Raw genomic sequence first — 12,552 nt, forward strand, 5'->3', positions numbered from 1 at the left:
ACTTAATATTTGGTACAGAAACCTTTGTTTGCAATTACAGAGATCATACGTTTCCTGTAGGTCTTGACCAGGTTTGCACACACTGCAGCAGGGATTTTGGCCCACTCATCCATACAGACCTTCTTCAGATCCTTCAGGTTTCGGGGCTGTCGCTGGGCAATACGGACTTTCAGCTCCCTCCAAAGATTTTCTATTGGGTTCAGGTCTGGAGACTGGCTAGGCCACTCCAGGACCTTGAGATGCTTCTTACGGAGCCACTCCTTAGTTGACCTGGCTGTGTGTTTCGGGTCGTTGTCATGCTGGAAGACCCAGCCACGACCCATCTTCAATGCTCTTACTGAGGGAAGGAGGTTGTTGGCCAAGATCTCGCGATACATGGCCCCATCCATCCTCCCCTCAATACGGTGCAGTCGTCCTGTCTCCTTTGCAGAAAAGCATCCCCAAAGAATGATGTTTCCACCTCCATGCTTCACGGTTGGGATGGTGTTCTTGGGGTTGTACTCATCCTTCTTCTTCCTCCAAACACGGCGAGTGGAGTTTAGACCAAAAAGCTATATTTTTGTCTCATCAGACCACATAACCTTCTCCCATTCCTCCTCTGGATCATCCAGATGGTCATTGGCAAACTTCAGACGGGCCTGGACATGCGCTGGCTTGAGCAGGGGGACCTTGCGTGCGCTGCAGGATTTTAATCCATGACGGCGTAGTGTGTTACTAATGGTTTTCTTTGAGACTGTGGTCCCAGCTCTCTTCAGGTCATTGACCAGGTCCTGCCATGTAGTTCTGGGCTGATCCCTCACCTTCCTCATGATCATTGATGCCCCACGAGGTGAGATTTTGCATGGAGCCCCAGACCGAGGATGATTGACCGTCATCTTGAACTTCTTCCATTTTCTAATAATTGCGCCAACAGTTGTTGCCTTCTCACCAAGCTGCTTGCCTATTGTCCTGTAGCCCATCCCAGCCTTGTGCAGGTCTACAATTTTATCCCTGATGTCCTTACACAGCTCTCTGGTCTTGGCCATTGTGGAGAGGTTGGTAGGTGATCAAATACTTATGTCATGCAATAAAATGAAAATTAATTACTTAAAAATCATACAATGTGATTTTCTGGATTCTGGATGAAAAATTACAGACCTCTACATGCTTTGTAAGTAGGAAAACCTGCAAAATCGGCAGTGTATCAAATGCTTGTTCTCCCCACTGTATATATATATATATATATATATATATATATATATATATATATATATATATATATATATATATATATATATATATATGTTCTCTCTCTCTCTCTCTTACAGAAAAGGGCTGATGAGCAGACACTGAACTGTCTCCTCGCACCCTCACTAATCGGGAATGAGGGGCATCTTTCACACACGGGCTGTGGCATCCCTTCTATGGGCCTCGGCTTACTGCTGAGGAGGGAGCTCCCGTCCCACCAGCTGAGCATGGGGGCCATGATGTCACTGTGCTCCATTTAACCTGTGATGTAAATGTCACCAGTCAGGCCTTTGCTTGGCTCCCTCTGGCATATGGATCTCATGATATGGTACGCACATTTGGCCCCTCAGCTCTAAATAGAAGCCACAATGGAAATATTGGCAGATTTAGCTAGGGAACAATGACAGTGAGCTGGTACTAGAGGACAATATCATCAGAAAATGCACCTAAGGAATAAGCCTAACAGTAGAACAGACAACAGGAAAAACACCACATCTTGAAAGAAGTAGCTAATACTGTCATTGAGAAATTCTCCTGCGCCTTCCCTGAGCAAGAGTGACATTGAGAGAAAGAGCAGGGGACTCACAGCATGTCAGGACAGTTGTCAGGCTTGTCCAGGAGTCCTCCCTCCATTACGAAACGCAGCACCTGCTCGTTGGACATGCCTTGGTACGGCTGCTCAGACAAGGTAGCTATCTCCCACAACACCACCCCAAACGACCTGCAGGGGGAGACAGAGAGGAGACAGGCCTGTTAGAAACAACACTCATTTCAAGTTTCAAGTTTTATTAGTCATATATATAGGATACACATGGTATACACCATCCAACTAAATGCTTACTTGCTGGCTCCTTCTTGACAATGCAACAACAATAAGAAATAATACAAGATAAGAATACGAACATAAAATATTCTACTGAGCCATTTACTTTATATATTTTTGCATAAGTATAATACAGGAAGGCAGAATTTATAGTCCAATATTTACAAGTTTTGGGGATGGGGGGATTGGGGGGCAAGTGTTTAAATTGTGCAATATTTAGCAATAATAATAAGAGTCTGGTAGCAGGAGTTGTGATGTGTGTGTGTGCGAGTTTGCGCGAGCTAAGGTGCGGAGAGTCAGTGCAAGTGATCAGTCCAGTTCAAGTGAACAGCTCGAGGCTGGGGTGTGTGGGGTCCTTGATGATGCTGTGGGCCTTCCTCTGGCACAGCTTCAAGTAAATTTCCTGGATGGGTGGGAACATGGTCCCAGTGATATACTGGGCAATCTTCACCACCTGCTGGAGGGCCTTGCGGTCATGGACCGAGCAATTCCCGTACCAGGCCTTGATGCAACCGGTCAGGATGCTTTCGATGTTGCAGTGGTAGTATTTGGAGAGGACCCGGGCTGGCATGCCGAATTTCTTTAGCCGCCTTAGGAAGTAGAGACGCTGTTGCGCCCTCTTGACAAGAGTGGTGATGTTTTTGATGTTGTTGTTTTTTTGTCATTTTAGCAGACGCTCTTATCCAGAGCGACTTACAGTTAAGTGAGTGCATACATTTTCATACTGGCCCCCAGAATCGAACCCACAACCCTGGCGTTGCAAGCGCCATGCTCTACCAACTGAGCAACACGGGGCCTGTTGTTGGTCCATGTCAAGTCCTTGGTGATGTGGACGCTGAGGAACTTAAAACTGCTGACTCTCTCTACTGCAGTCCAGCTGATGTGGATCAGGGTGTGTTCCCTCCTCTGCTTCCTGAAGTCAACAATCAATTCCTTTGTTTTGCTGACGTTGAGGTAGAAGTTGTTGTCCTGGCAGCACAATGCCAGTTCACTTACCTCCTCCCTATAATATAATATGCCATTTAGCAGACGCTTTTATCCAAAGCGACTTACAGTCATGCATGCATACATTTTTGTGTATGGGTGGTCCCGGGGATCGAACCCACTACCTTGGCATTACAAGCGCCGTGCTCTACCAGCTGAGCTACAGAGGATCACATAGGCTGACTCATCGTTGTTGGTTATCAGGCCTACAACCGTGGTGTCGTCAGCAAACTTGATGAAGGAGTTGGTGTCGTGCAAAGCCACGCAGTCATGGGTGAACAGGGACTACAGCAGAGGGCAGAGTACACACCCCTGTGGGGGCCCATGTGTTAAGAGATCAGTGTGGAGGAGGTGTTGTTGCCAATCCACACAGCCTGTGCAGACCACCATCAGGAAGTCCAGGATCCAGTTGCAGACAGTGGTTTCCAGTCCCAGGGCTATGAGCTTGGTGTCGAACTTGGAGGAAACAATAGTGTTGAATGCTGAACTGTAGTCAATGAACAGCATTTCCACATTCTGAGGTGTTCCTCTTGTCCAGGCCGTGTGAATAGCGATGGAAATGGCATCTTCCATCAGCAGCAGCATACTGTAGTAGGACCATGCAGGGTAATACAGGCAAAATCATCCATACACAGGGCCCAGCAGGGCATGGAAATAGTCTCTGGCAGCACTTTACAAGGATGGTGCTGCATAGTATAATGTTGAGTAAGACCGCTCTCTAACAGTGGGAAGCAGATGGTGCAAAGAACAGAATAAACGTTTTTTCATAAATTCATGCTCCATATATTATTCAAAAAAGGACATAGGCTGCATTGTCTGCCAAATGTAAATGTTTGTAAATGTTTTGCCGTATCCATATTTTGTTCATTCATACAATGAGCCTGTATACTACCTAGAGACCACTAAGGAACTGCAACAGAAAACCAAAACCTAAGCTTGACACAAAGAGCGCATCATTGCCAATGATTATTTGTTAGCTCTCTAAGGCCATACAGTGAGGGAAAAAAGTATTCGATCCCCTGCTGATTTTGTATGTTTGCCCACTGACAAAGACATGATCAGTCTATAATTTTAATGGTAGGTTTATTTGAACAGTGAGAGACAGAATAACCACACAGAAAATCCACAAAAATGCATGTCAAAAATGTTATAAATTGATTTGCATTTTAATGAGGGAAATAAGTATTTGACCCCTCTGCAAAACATGACTTAGTACTTGGTGGCAAAACCCTTGAGGTCAGACATTTCTTGTAGTTGGCCACCAGGTTTGCACACATCTCAGGAGGGATTTTGTCCCACTCCTCTTTGCAGATCTTCTCCAAGTCATTAAGGTTTCGAGGCTGACGTTTGGCAACTCGAACCTTCAGCTCCCTCCACAGATTTTCTATGGGATTAAGGTCTGGAGACTGGCTAGGCCACTCCAGGACCTTAATGTGCTTCTTCTTGACCCACTCCTTTGTTGCCTTGGCCGTGTGTTTTGGGTCACTGTCATGCTGGAATACCCATTTTCAATGCCCTGGCTGAGGGAAGGAGGTTCTCACCCAAAATTTGACGGTACATGGCCCCGTCCATCGTCCCTTTGATGCGGTGAAGTTGTCCTGTCCCCTTAGCAGAAAAACACACCCAAAGCATAATGTTTCCACCTCCATGTTTGATGGTGGGGATGGTGTACTTGGGGTCATAGGCAGTATTCCTCCTTCTCCAAACCCGGCGAGTTGAGTTGATGCCAAAGAGCTCCATTTTGGTCTCATCTGACCACAACACTTTCACCCAGTTCTCCTCTGAATCATTCAGATGTTCATTGGCAAACTTCAGACGGCCCTGTATATGTGCTTTCTTGAGCAGGGGGACCTTGCGGGCGCTGCAGGACTTCAGTCCTTCACGGAGTAGTGTGTTACCAATTGTTTTCTTGGTGACTATGGTCCCAGCTGCCTTGAGATCATTGACAAGATCCTCCCGTGTAGTTCTGGGCTGATTCCTCACCGTTCTCATGATCATTGCAACTCCACGAGGTGAGATCTTGCTTGGAGCCCCAGGCCGAGGGAGATTGACAGTTATTTTGTGTTTCTTCCATTTGCGAATAATCGCACACTGTTGTCACCTTCTCACCAAGCTGCTTGGCGATGGTCTTGTAGCCCATTCCAGCCTTGTGTAGGTCTACAATCTTGTCCCTGACATCCTTGGAGAGCTCTTTGGTCTTGGCCATGGTGGAGAGTTTGGAATCTGATTGATTGATTGCTTCTGTGGACAGGTGTCTTTTATACAGGTAACAAACTGAGATTATGAGCACTCCCTTTAAGAGTGTGCTCCTAATCTCAGCTCGTTACCTAAATAATAATATAATATAATAATATGCCATTTAGCAGACGCTTTTATCCAAAGCGACTTACAGTCATGCGTGCATACATTTTTGTGTATGGGTGGTCCCGGGGATCGAACCCACTACCTTGCCGTTACAAGCGCCGTGCTCTACCACCTGGGAGCCAGAAATCTTTCTGATTGAGAGGGGGTCAAATACTTATTTCCCTCATTAAAATGCAAATCAATTTATAACATTTTCTGGATTTTTTTGTTGTTATTCTGTCTCTCACTGTTCAAATAAACCTACCATTAAAATTATAGACTGATCATTTCTTTGTCAGTGGGCAAACGTACAAAATCAGCAGGGGATCAAATACTTTTTTCCCTCACTGTATATCCCCTGCTGTTGAGGGAACTAACCGTGGCTACAAGCTCCACTCTGATGATCTACGTGCATGTGTGCACGTGGGTGGAGTCGTTTTTTTGGGAGCAGCAGACTCTTTTCATTGCATTCCACCCAGAGAGGAAGTCCACCTTGTGTAGTGTATATCCACTAGGGGGCTTGGGGAGCCAGAGTAGCTTACCAAGCAAGAGAGGCCGAGGCACTCTTTTTGACCAGCTAGCGACGACGTTTGAACTTCCGGATCCGGTGTTATATGCCTGTTTACAAATGCTAGCTACATGTCAGGCTAGTCTGGGGTTCTATGCTTTACGACACAATTTTTTTTGCCACAGAAGCAAACATGTCTCTTTTTGAATTGCAATTGCTAGAGCTTGAACAGCAAGACCTTGAACTGCTACTACTACTAAGGAGGTGAAGAAAAAAAAGACTGAGAAAATTTGTCCACTGAACACTAGAAGAGTGGACAATGGAGAATACACGTCTCTTGTCCAACCTATGCGAAGCATTGATGAGGAAAGACATTTTCAATACTTTCGGATGTCGGTTGCCAGATTTGACGACTTGCTTCAGCGGCTTGCCCCTCACATCTCGCACGAGAGAACTCACAGCTTGCCCGTAAGTGCTGCAGAAAGGCTGTCTGTGACCCTTTGGTTTTTGGCGAGTGGCAGCACACAGCAAAGTATCGCTGCGAGTTATAATTTATAAGCTAGGAATCGCGACAGGTTGTGCCATCGTCACGGAAGTGTGCCAGGCTATCTGGCATGTCCTGAAGGAGGATTTTGTTGCTTATCCCTCCGTGGAACAATGGGCCGAAATCGGCAGAGATTTTGGGGATCGTTGGAATGATCTGTTTTGTGAAGTTGCTGTCGATGGAAAACATGTTACGATCTGAGATCCGGCAAACTCGGGCAGCGATTACTACAACTACAAGGGCTTTCTCTCAATGGTCGTGATGGCAGTCTGCGATGCAAAGTACCGACCATATCCAGGTTAGATACGCTAACTACATGTGACTATATGCATATGATGTGAAAATTATACTAATATAGACGTTGTAATGATTTGCCTCACATAAAAGTGATTTTGCATCCCAATAAGAGGATGTAGCCTATGTCCAAAGCATAGGCTACACAGTTGTTACAGTACACATTTGATAGCCTGTTCAATACTAATGGAAACACTTTATTGTATTCAAAGGTTGATGACGCCGAGAAGATCTACAACTACCGCCACTCAAGAGCCAGAAGAATTTCAGAGAACTGCTTTGGGATCCTTGCTGCCAGATGGAGGATCCTGGGACGAGCCCTTGAGGTTGCCCCAGAGAAAGCTGAGACCATTGTGAAGGCCTGTGTGGCCCTCCACAATTACCTTTGCACCACAGACACTGACAACACAGATTCATCAACACGGTACATCCACCCCGCGTTTGTTGACCACTCCATACCCATTGGGGACCTGCTTCCAGGAAAGTGGAGGCAGGTGGTACAAGGGGACACCAGCTTCCTGGACCCAATAAACATGTCGGCAGACAGGGCAACCAGAGTGGCTATAGACGTGTGCTTCCTCACCAGCAGGTCAAGTGTCTTTCCAGGATGCTGCTATCACACATGGCACCCTACAGTAAATGTTGGAGTGTGGTTTGGAAAACATGTGCACACATACGTTATTTTCTTCTGGTTGATGACTGTTTGTTTCATGTTGTGAGCTACACACTTGGTTTTGCTGTTTGGATTTTGCTGTTTTTCTTATTCACACGTTACAAATCACATCCTTGTTTTATTTTTTCATATATTTTTTGGGAGGCTAGACCCTCAAGACATTTACCTAACCTTGTGTTATGTGTAGTGGCCTTTCAATGAGAACTTTCCTGCTATGGTAAATGGGTGAGAATGGCCGTCCAGCTGTAGATAATAAGGCTAGACCCTCGAGACATTAACCTCATCTACATAACACAAGGTTGCACATGGTCATGTGCTGTGGCCTTTCAATGGAGACCTTCCTGCTTTGGTACATGGGTGTGTCCAACTATAGACAATAAGGACAGACCCCCCCTTTCATTTTTAAATAATATTATCAAGATTTATGATTGAATACCAAGACTGAGAAACAGCACAGAAACCTGCTAAAGCGTTTTGAGTATGGTGGCTCAGACCGAACAACAACACTGGGAAGCTCTAGTGTTTACTTCTTGTTTAGTATTTGTTACTTTTAAAAAATCCTTAAAGAAGGACATCATCAATATTCCCTGACTGACAGGTATTGTAAGTGAGAGACAATAACTTATAAAAAGAATTTGAAGCATATCTGCTAGAAAATCCAACAGACGATCCCATTTAGATAATTTCTGAGAGAATAATGTGTATATCTGAGTGTGTGTATAGTGCATTCGGAAAGTATTCAGACCCCTTGACTTTTTCCACGTTGTTACATTACAGCCTTATACTAAAATGGATTAAATATTTTTTTACCCCATAATGACAAAGCGAAAATAGATTTGCAAGTATTCAGACCCTTTATTATGTGACTCGAAATTGAGCTCCGGTGCATGCTGTTTCCATTGATCATCCTTGAGATGTTTCTACAACTTGATTGGAGTCCACCTGTGGTAAATTCAATTGATTGGACATGATTTGGAAAGGCACACACCTGTCTATATAAGGTCCCACAGTTGACAGTGCATGTCAGAGCAAAAACCAAGCCATGAGGTCGAAGGAATTGTCCATAGAGCTCCGAGACAGGATTGTGTCGAGGCACAGATCTGGGGAAGGGTGCAAAAAAAATGTCTGCAGCATTGAAGGTCCCCAAGAACACAGTGGCCACCATCATTCTTAAATGGAAGAAGTTTGGAACCACCAAGACTCTTCCTAGAGCTGGCCTCCCGGCCTAACTGAGCAATCGTGGAAGAAGGGCCTTGGTCAGGGAGGTGACCAAGAATCCGATTGTCACTCTGACAGAGCTCCAGAGTTCCTCTGTGGAAATGGGAGAACCTTCCAGAAGGACAACCATCTCTGCAGCACTCCACCAATGAGGCCTTTATGGTAGAGTGGCCAGACGGAAGCCACTCCTCAGTAAAAGGCACATGACAGCCCGCCTGGAGTTTACCAAAAGGCACCTAAAGGACTCAGGCCATGAGAAACAAGATTCTCTGGTTTGATGAAACCAAGATTGAACTCTTTGGCGTGAAAGCCAAGCATCACGTCTGGAGGAAACCTTGCACCATCCCTACGGTGAAGCATGGTGGTGGCAGGGAAGCATTCTGTGGGGATGTTTTTCAGTGGCAGGGACTGGGAGACTAGTCAGGATAGAGGAAAAGATGAACAGAGCAAAGTACAGAGAGATCCTTGATGAAAACCTGCTCCAGAGCACTCAGGACCTTAGACTGGAGCGAAGGTTCACCTTCCAACAGGACAATGACCCTAAGCACACAGCCAAGACAACGCAGGAGTGGCTTCGGACAAGTCTCTGAATGTCCTTGAGTGGCCCAGCCAGAGCCCGGACTTGAACCCGATCTAACATTTCTGGAGAGACCTGACAGAGCTTGAGAGGATCTGCAGAGATGAATGGGAGAAACTCCCCAAATACAGGTGTGCCAAGCTTGTAGCGTCATACCCAAGAACACTTGAGGCTGTAATCGCTGCCAAAGGTGCTTCATCAAAGTACAGAGTAAAGGCTCTGAATACTTTTTTTTTTTTTTACAAATTTGCTAACATTTATAAAAACCTGTTTTTGCTTTGGCATTATGGGGTATTGTGTGTAGATTGATGAGGAGGAAAACAACAATTTAATCAATTTTAGAATAAGGCTGTAACGTAACAAAATGTTGAAAAAGTAAAGGGGTCTGAATACTTTCCGAATGCACTGCATTCGGTATAAAAGTATAAAAAACATGCACCAAAAAAATCCTATAAATTACCCACCACCTTAACGTACGAATAATAAAAAAAAAAACCACACAACAACAGATTTTGGGGTGAGACAAACGGGAGACGTTGATCTGCAGGAATAGACACCATACATGTTACCATGACGTTGTAGACAGCCTTTGCTGAACACTGCTGCTGTTTCTGTAACTCCTGCTGCAGTTTCTTTAAGTCATCCACCCGTTGCATAATGTCAGTGTCCAAAGGGTCGGGGAGATGGGAGGTTGATGGAGTTGCAGGGCAGAGAAAAGGGTGCGCCTGGACGGTGGGCTAGGTGTTGGTGAGAAGGGGCATTGGGGAGAGGGGCCGGAGAGGTGATGAATCAAGGCATGATGAACCACCTGTAGATGGGCCCTCAGGGCTCAGCTCCATCTCTGGACTGTCCAATACACCACCCCCCTCCAACACCAACAAGCAGATGGCGAATGTATTAGAATACAATACAAGCAATTTTAAAACATCTCCATGGGTTCCTTTGAGTTAAAATGTTTACCCAAAATAACTGATTTCATTAACATCTCAATCTACTTAACACAACACACTGTCTGTTTTCTGATGTTTGAACTAGCCCTGCTAATCATTATGATAACACAGGCACTGAATATTTCCCACTCACAGTTTCTCCCATCCAGAAAAGAGCTGATTTCACATGTTCTAACTAGGTCTGCTAAACATAAGATCACACACACACACACACACTGACTGTACAAAAGGACTCGGCTGCATGACGAGTACATACCGTATCTGGCATATTGGTGTCTTTCTGACAATGTTTCACGAAGCCAATCCAGTTGTCTGACAATCGGTGGAACACACCAGCGGCAGCTCCACTCCTCGTCTCCTTCACCCTTTTCAGATTGCGAACATACCGGTCCCGAATCTTTCTCCATGTTTCTTTGGTATCAGTATCAGTGTTCACATTTCGTGATATCTTCCTCCAGTTGATGTCTTTAGCTTGCTTGTCCGAATACAACCGCATCGAAGGGTTGTAAAGCTTATCGTATTGCCTCACCAGATCGCACAGGCGCTCCTCCAAACTGGCCATAGACATAATTGCGCTTAGCAAATCTCGAAATAAAAAGCACAAAAAAGGAAGCTTGCAAGTAGTAGAAGTGAAGTAGCAGAACGTCCATCTCTTCTGTGTTTATACCAGTATAAAAAATGTATGCACTCACTAACTGTAAGTCGCTCTGAATAAGAGCGTCTGCTAAATGACTAAAATGTAAATAACAGAAGGGATACTGGAAAATATGTGATATAGACACAGGGGCGGGACTTCCATTGCAAAACGCACTCAATACTACCCCTCAGTCTTAGCAAAGGAATGATACGTCGGGTCTCAATTTCCAAGTAGGAAAAAACTGTGTTGAATGACGGAGCATTTTACAAAGAGCAGCCCCTTTTGTGAGGAGAAACGACATTGCAACACTGCGCTATGCTCCGTCGGCTCTGTTTGCGTATTGTCTGTAGACCCCTTAAGACGGCTCTCAACACAACCCTCATATTACCGAGTGGGGTCATTTTGACCCCAAAGGCATATTTTTTTGACCCCAAAGCCCATAGGTGTTTTTTCATGTCTTCCAATTTTTCATGACTTTGTCAGTCAACTTGTTCTTAATAAATAGATATATTTGTTAAGTGTTTCTGTATCAGTATGGAAAAAAAATATATATATAACATACACTACCGGTCAAAACTACTCATTCAAGGGTTTTTCTTTATTTTTACTATTTTCTACATTGTGGAATAATAGTGAAGACATCAAAACTATGAAATAACACATATGGAATCATGTAGTAACCAAAAAAGTGTTAAACAAATTAAAATATATTTTATATTTGAGATTCTTCAAATAGCCACCCTTTGTCTTGATGACAGCTTTGCACACTCTTGGCATTCTCTCAACCAGCTTCACCTGGAATGCTTTTCCAACAGTCTTGAAGGAATTCCCACATATGCTGAGCACTTGTAGACATTGTTAATGTTGTAAATGGCTATTGTAGCTGGAAATGGCTGATTTTTAATGGAATATTTACATAGGCGTACAGAGGCCCATTATCAATGTCTACACTGTATTTCTGTTCAATTTTATGTTATTTTAATGGACAAAAAAATTGATTTTCTTTCAAAAACAAGGACATTTCTAAGTTTCCCCAAACTTTTGAACGGTAGTGTATATGCTTAGTTGCAGTCAAAACAGCTCATAAAAAGTATGTCAGTGGTATGAATACTTGATAGAACTATAGTAGAGAAACCAGCTACCCTCTGAATGTACACATAGTGCTGTATTGGTGTGTATTCTCCGAATAATAGTTATTCTCCAGGAAATGTTACATAAATACCAGAAATCCTATACTATATTCTATATGTGCAACTTGTTATGGTATTTTGATTGCTATAACATTTGGTTTAACATGACATCGAGGATTTGGGCATGCTTTTTGAAGCGTCCTGCCATAGGCCTTACCACTCCTATTGTTTCACTAGCAGCGATGCTAATGCTATCTGTGGGGTAATAAATAAAGAAAACTTTGCCATATTTCTGGTCATTGTCTCTCAGGATCAATGGATGAATCACTTTTTGTGAATAAAATTAAGAACATTTCAAAATTTGGTGTACCGCCCCTTTAAATGGCAGTCGGTTTTATCACATAAATATGATAAAATTAGTATTTACTTCAAAATTCTAAGAACTAAATGATACTACAACCAAATTATGGTAAATCAGCTTTTTAGTACTAATGTGGATTGTACTTCTGAAAAAATGCTGCACATTATTTAAGGGAAAATATAAATATTTTTGTTTTACAGAATATTCAAATTACCTGTAATTTTGCTAGAATAACAGTCTGTTTTGGTTATTTTTTATTTTAGATACACATTATTTACATGCC

At 43.7% G+C, this 12,552-nt stretch overlaps 1 protein-coding gene across 1 annotated transcript in view; it reads right to left on the reverse strand.

The window, feature by feature from the left end:
- LOC121576630 (insulin-like growth factor 1 receptor) overlaps positions 1-12,552 on the reverse strand; it is a 157,770-nt gene that overhangs the window by 6,606 nt on the left and 138,612 nt on the right. Inside the window, exon 20 of the mRNA XM_041889934.2 lies at positions 1,814-1,948. Within this exon, the coding sequence (XP_041745868.1) occupies positions 1,814-1,948 (135 nt within the window). The remainder of the gene's footprint in view (positions 1-1,813; positions 1,949-12,552) is intronic.

This window comes from Coregonus clupeaformis, chromosome 11, assembly GCF_020615455.1.
Source record: "Coregonus clupeaformis isolate EN_2021a chromosome 11, ASM2061545v1, whole genome shotgun sequence".
NCBI classification, from domain to species: domain Eukaryota; kingdom Metazoa; phylum Chordata; class Actinopteri; order Salmoniformes; family Salmonidae; genus Coregonus; species Coregonus clupeaformis.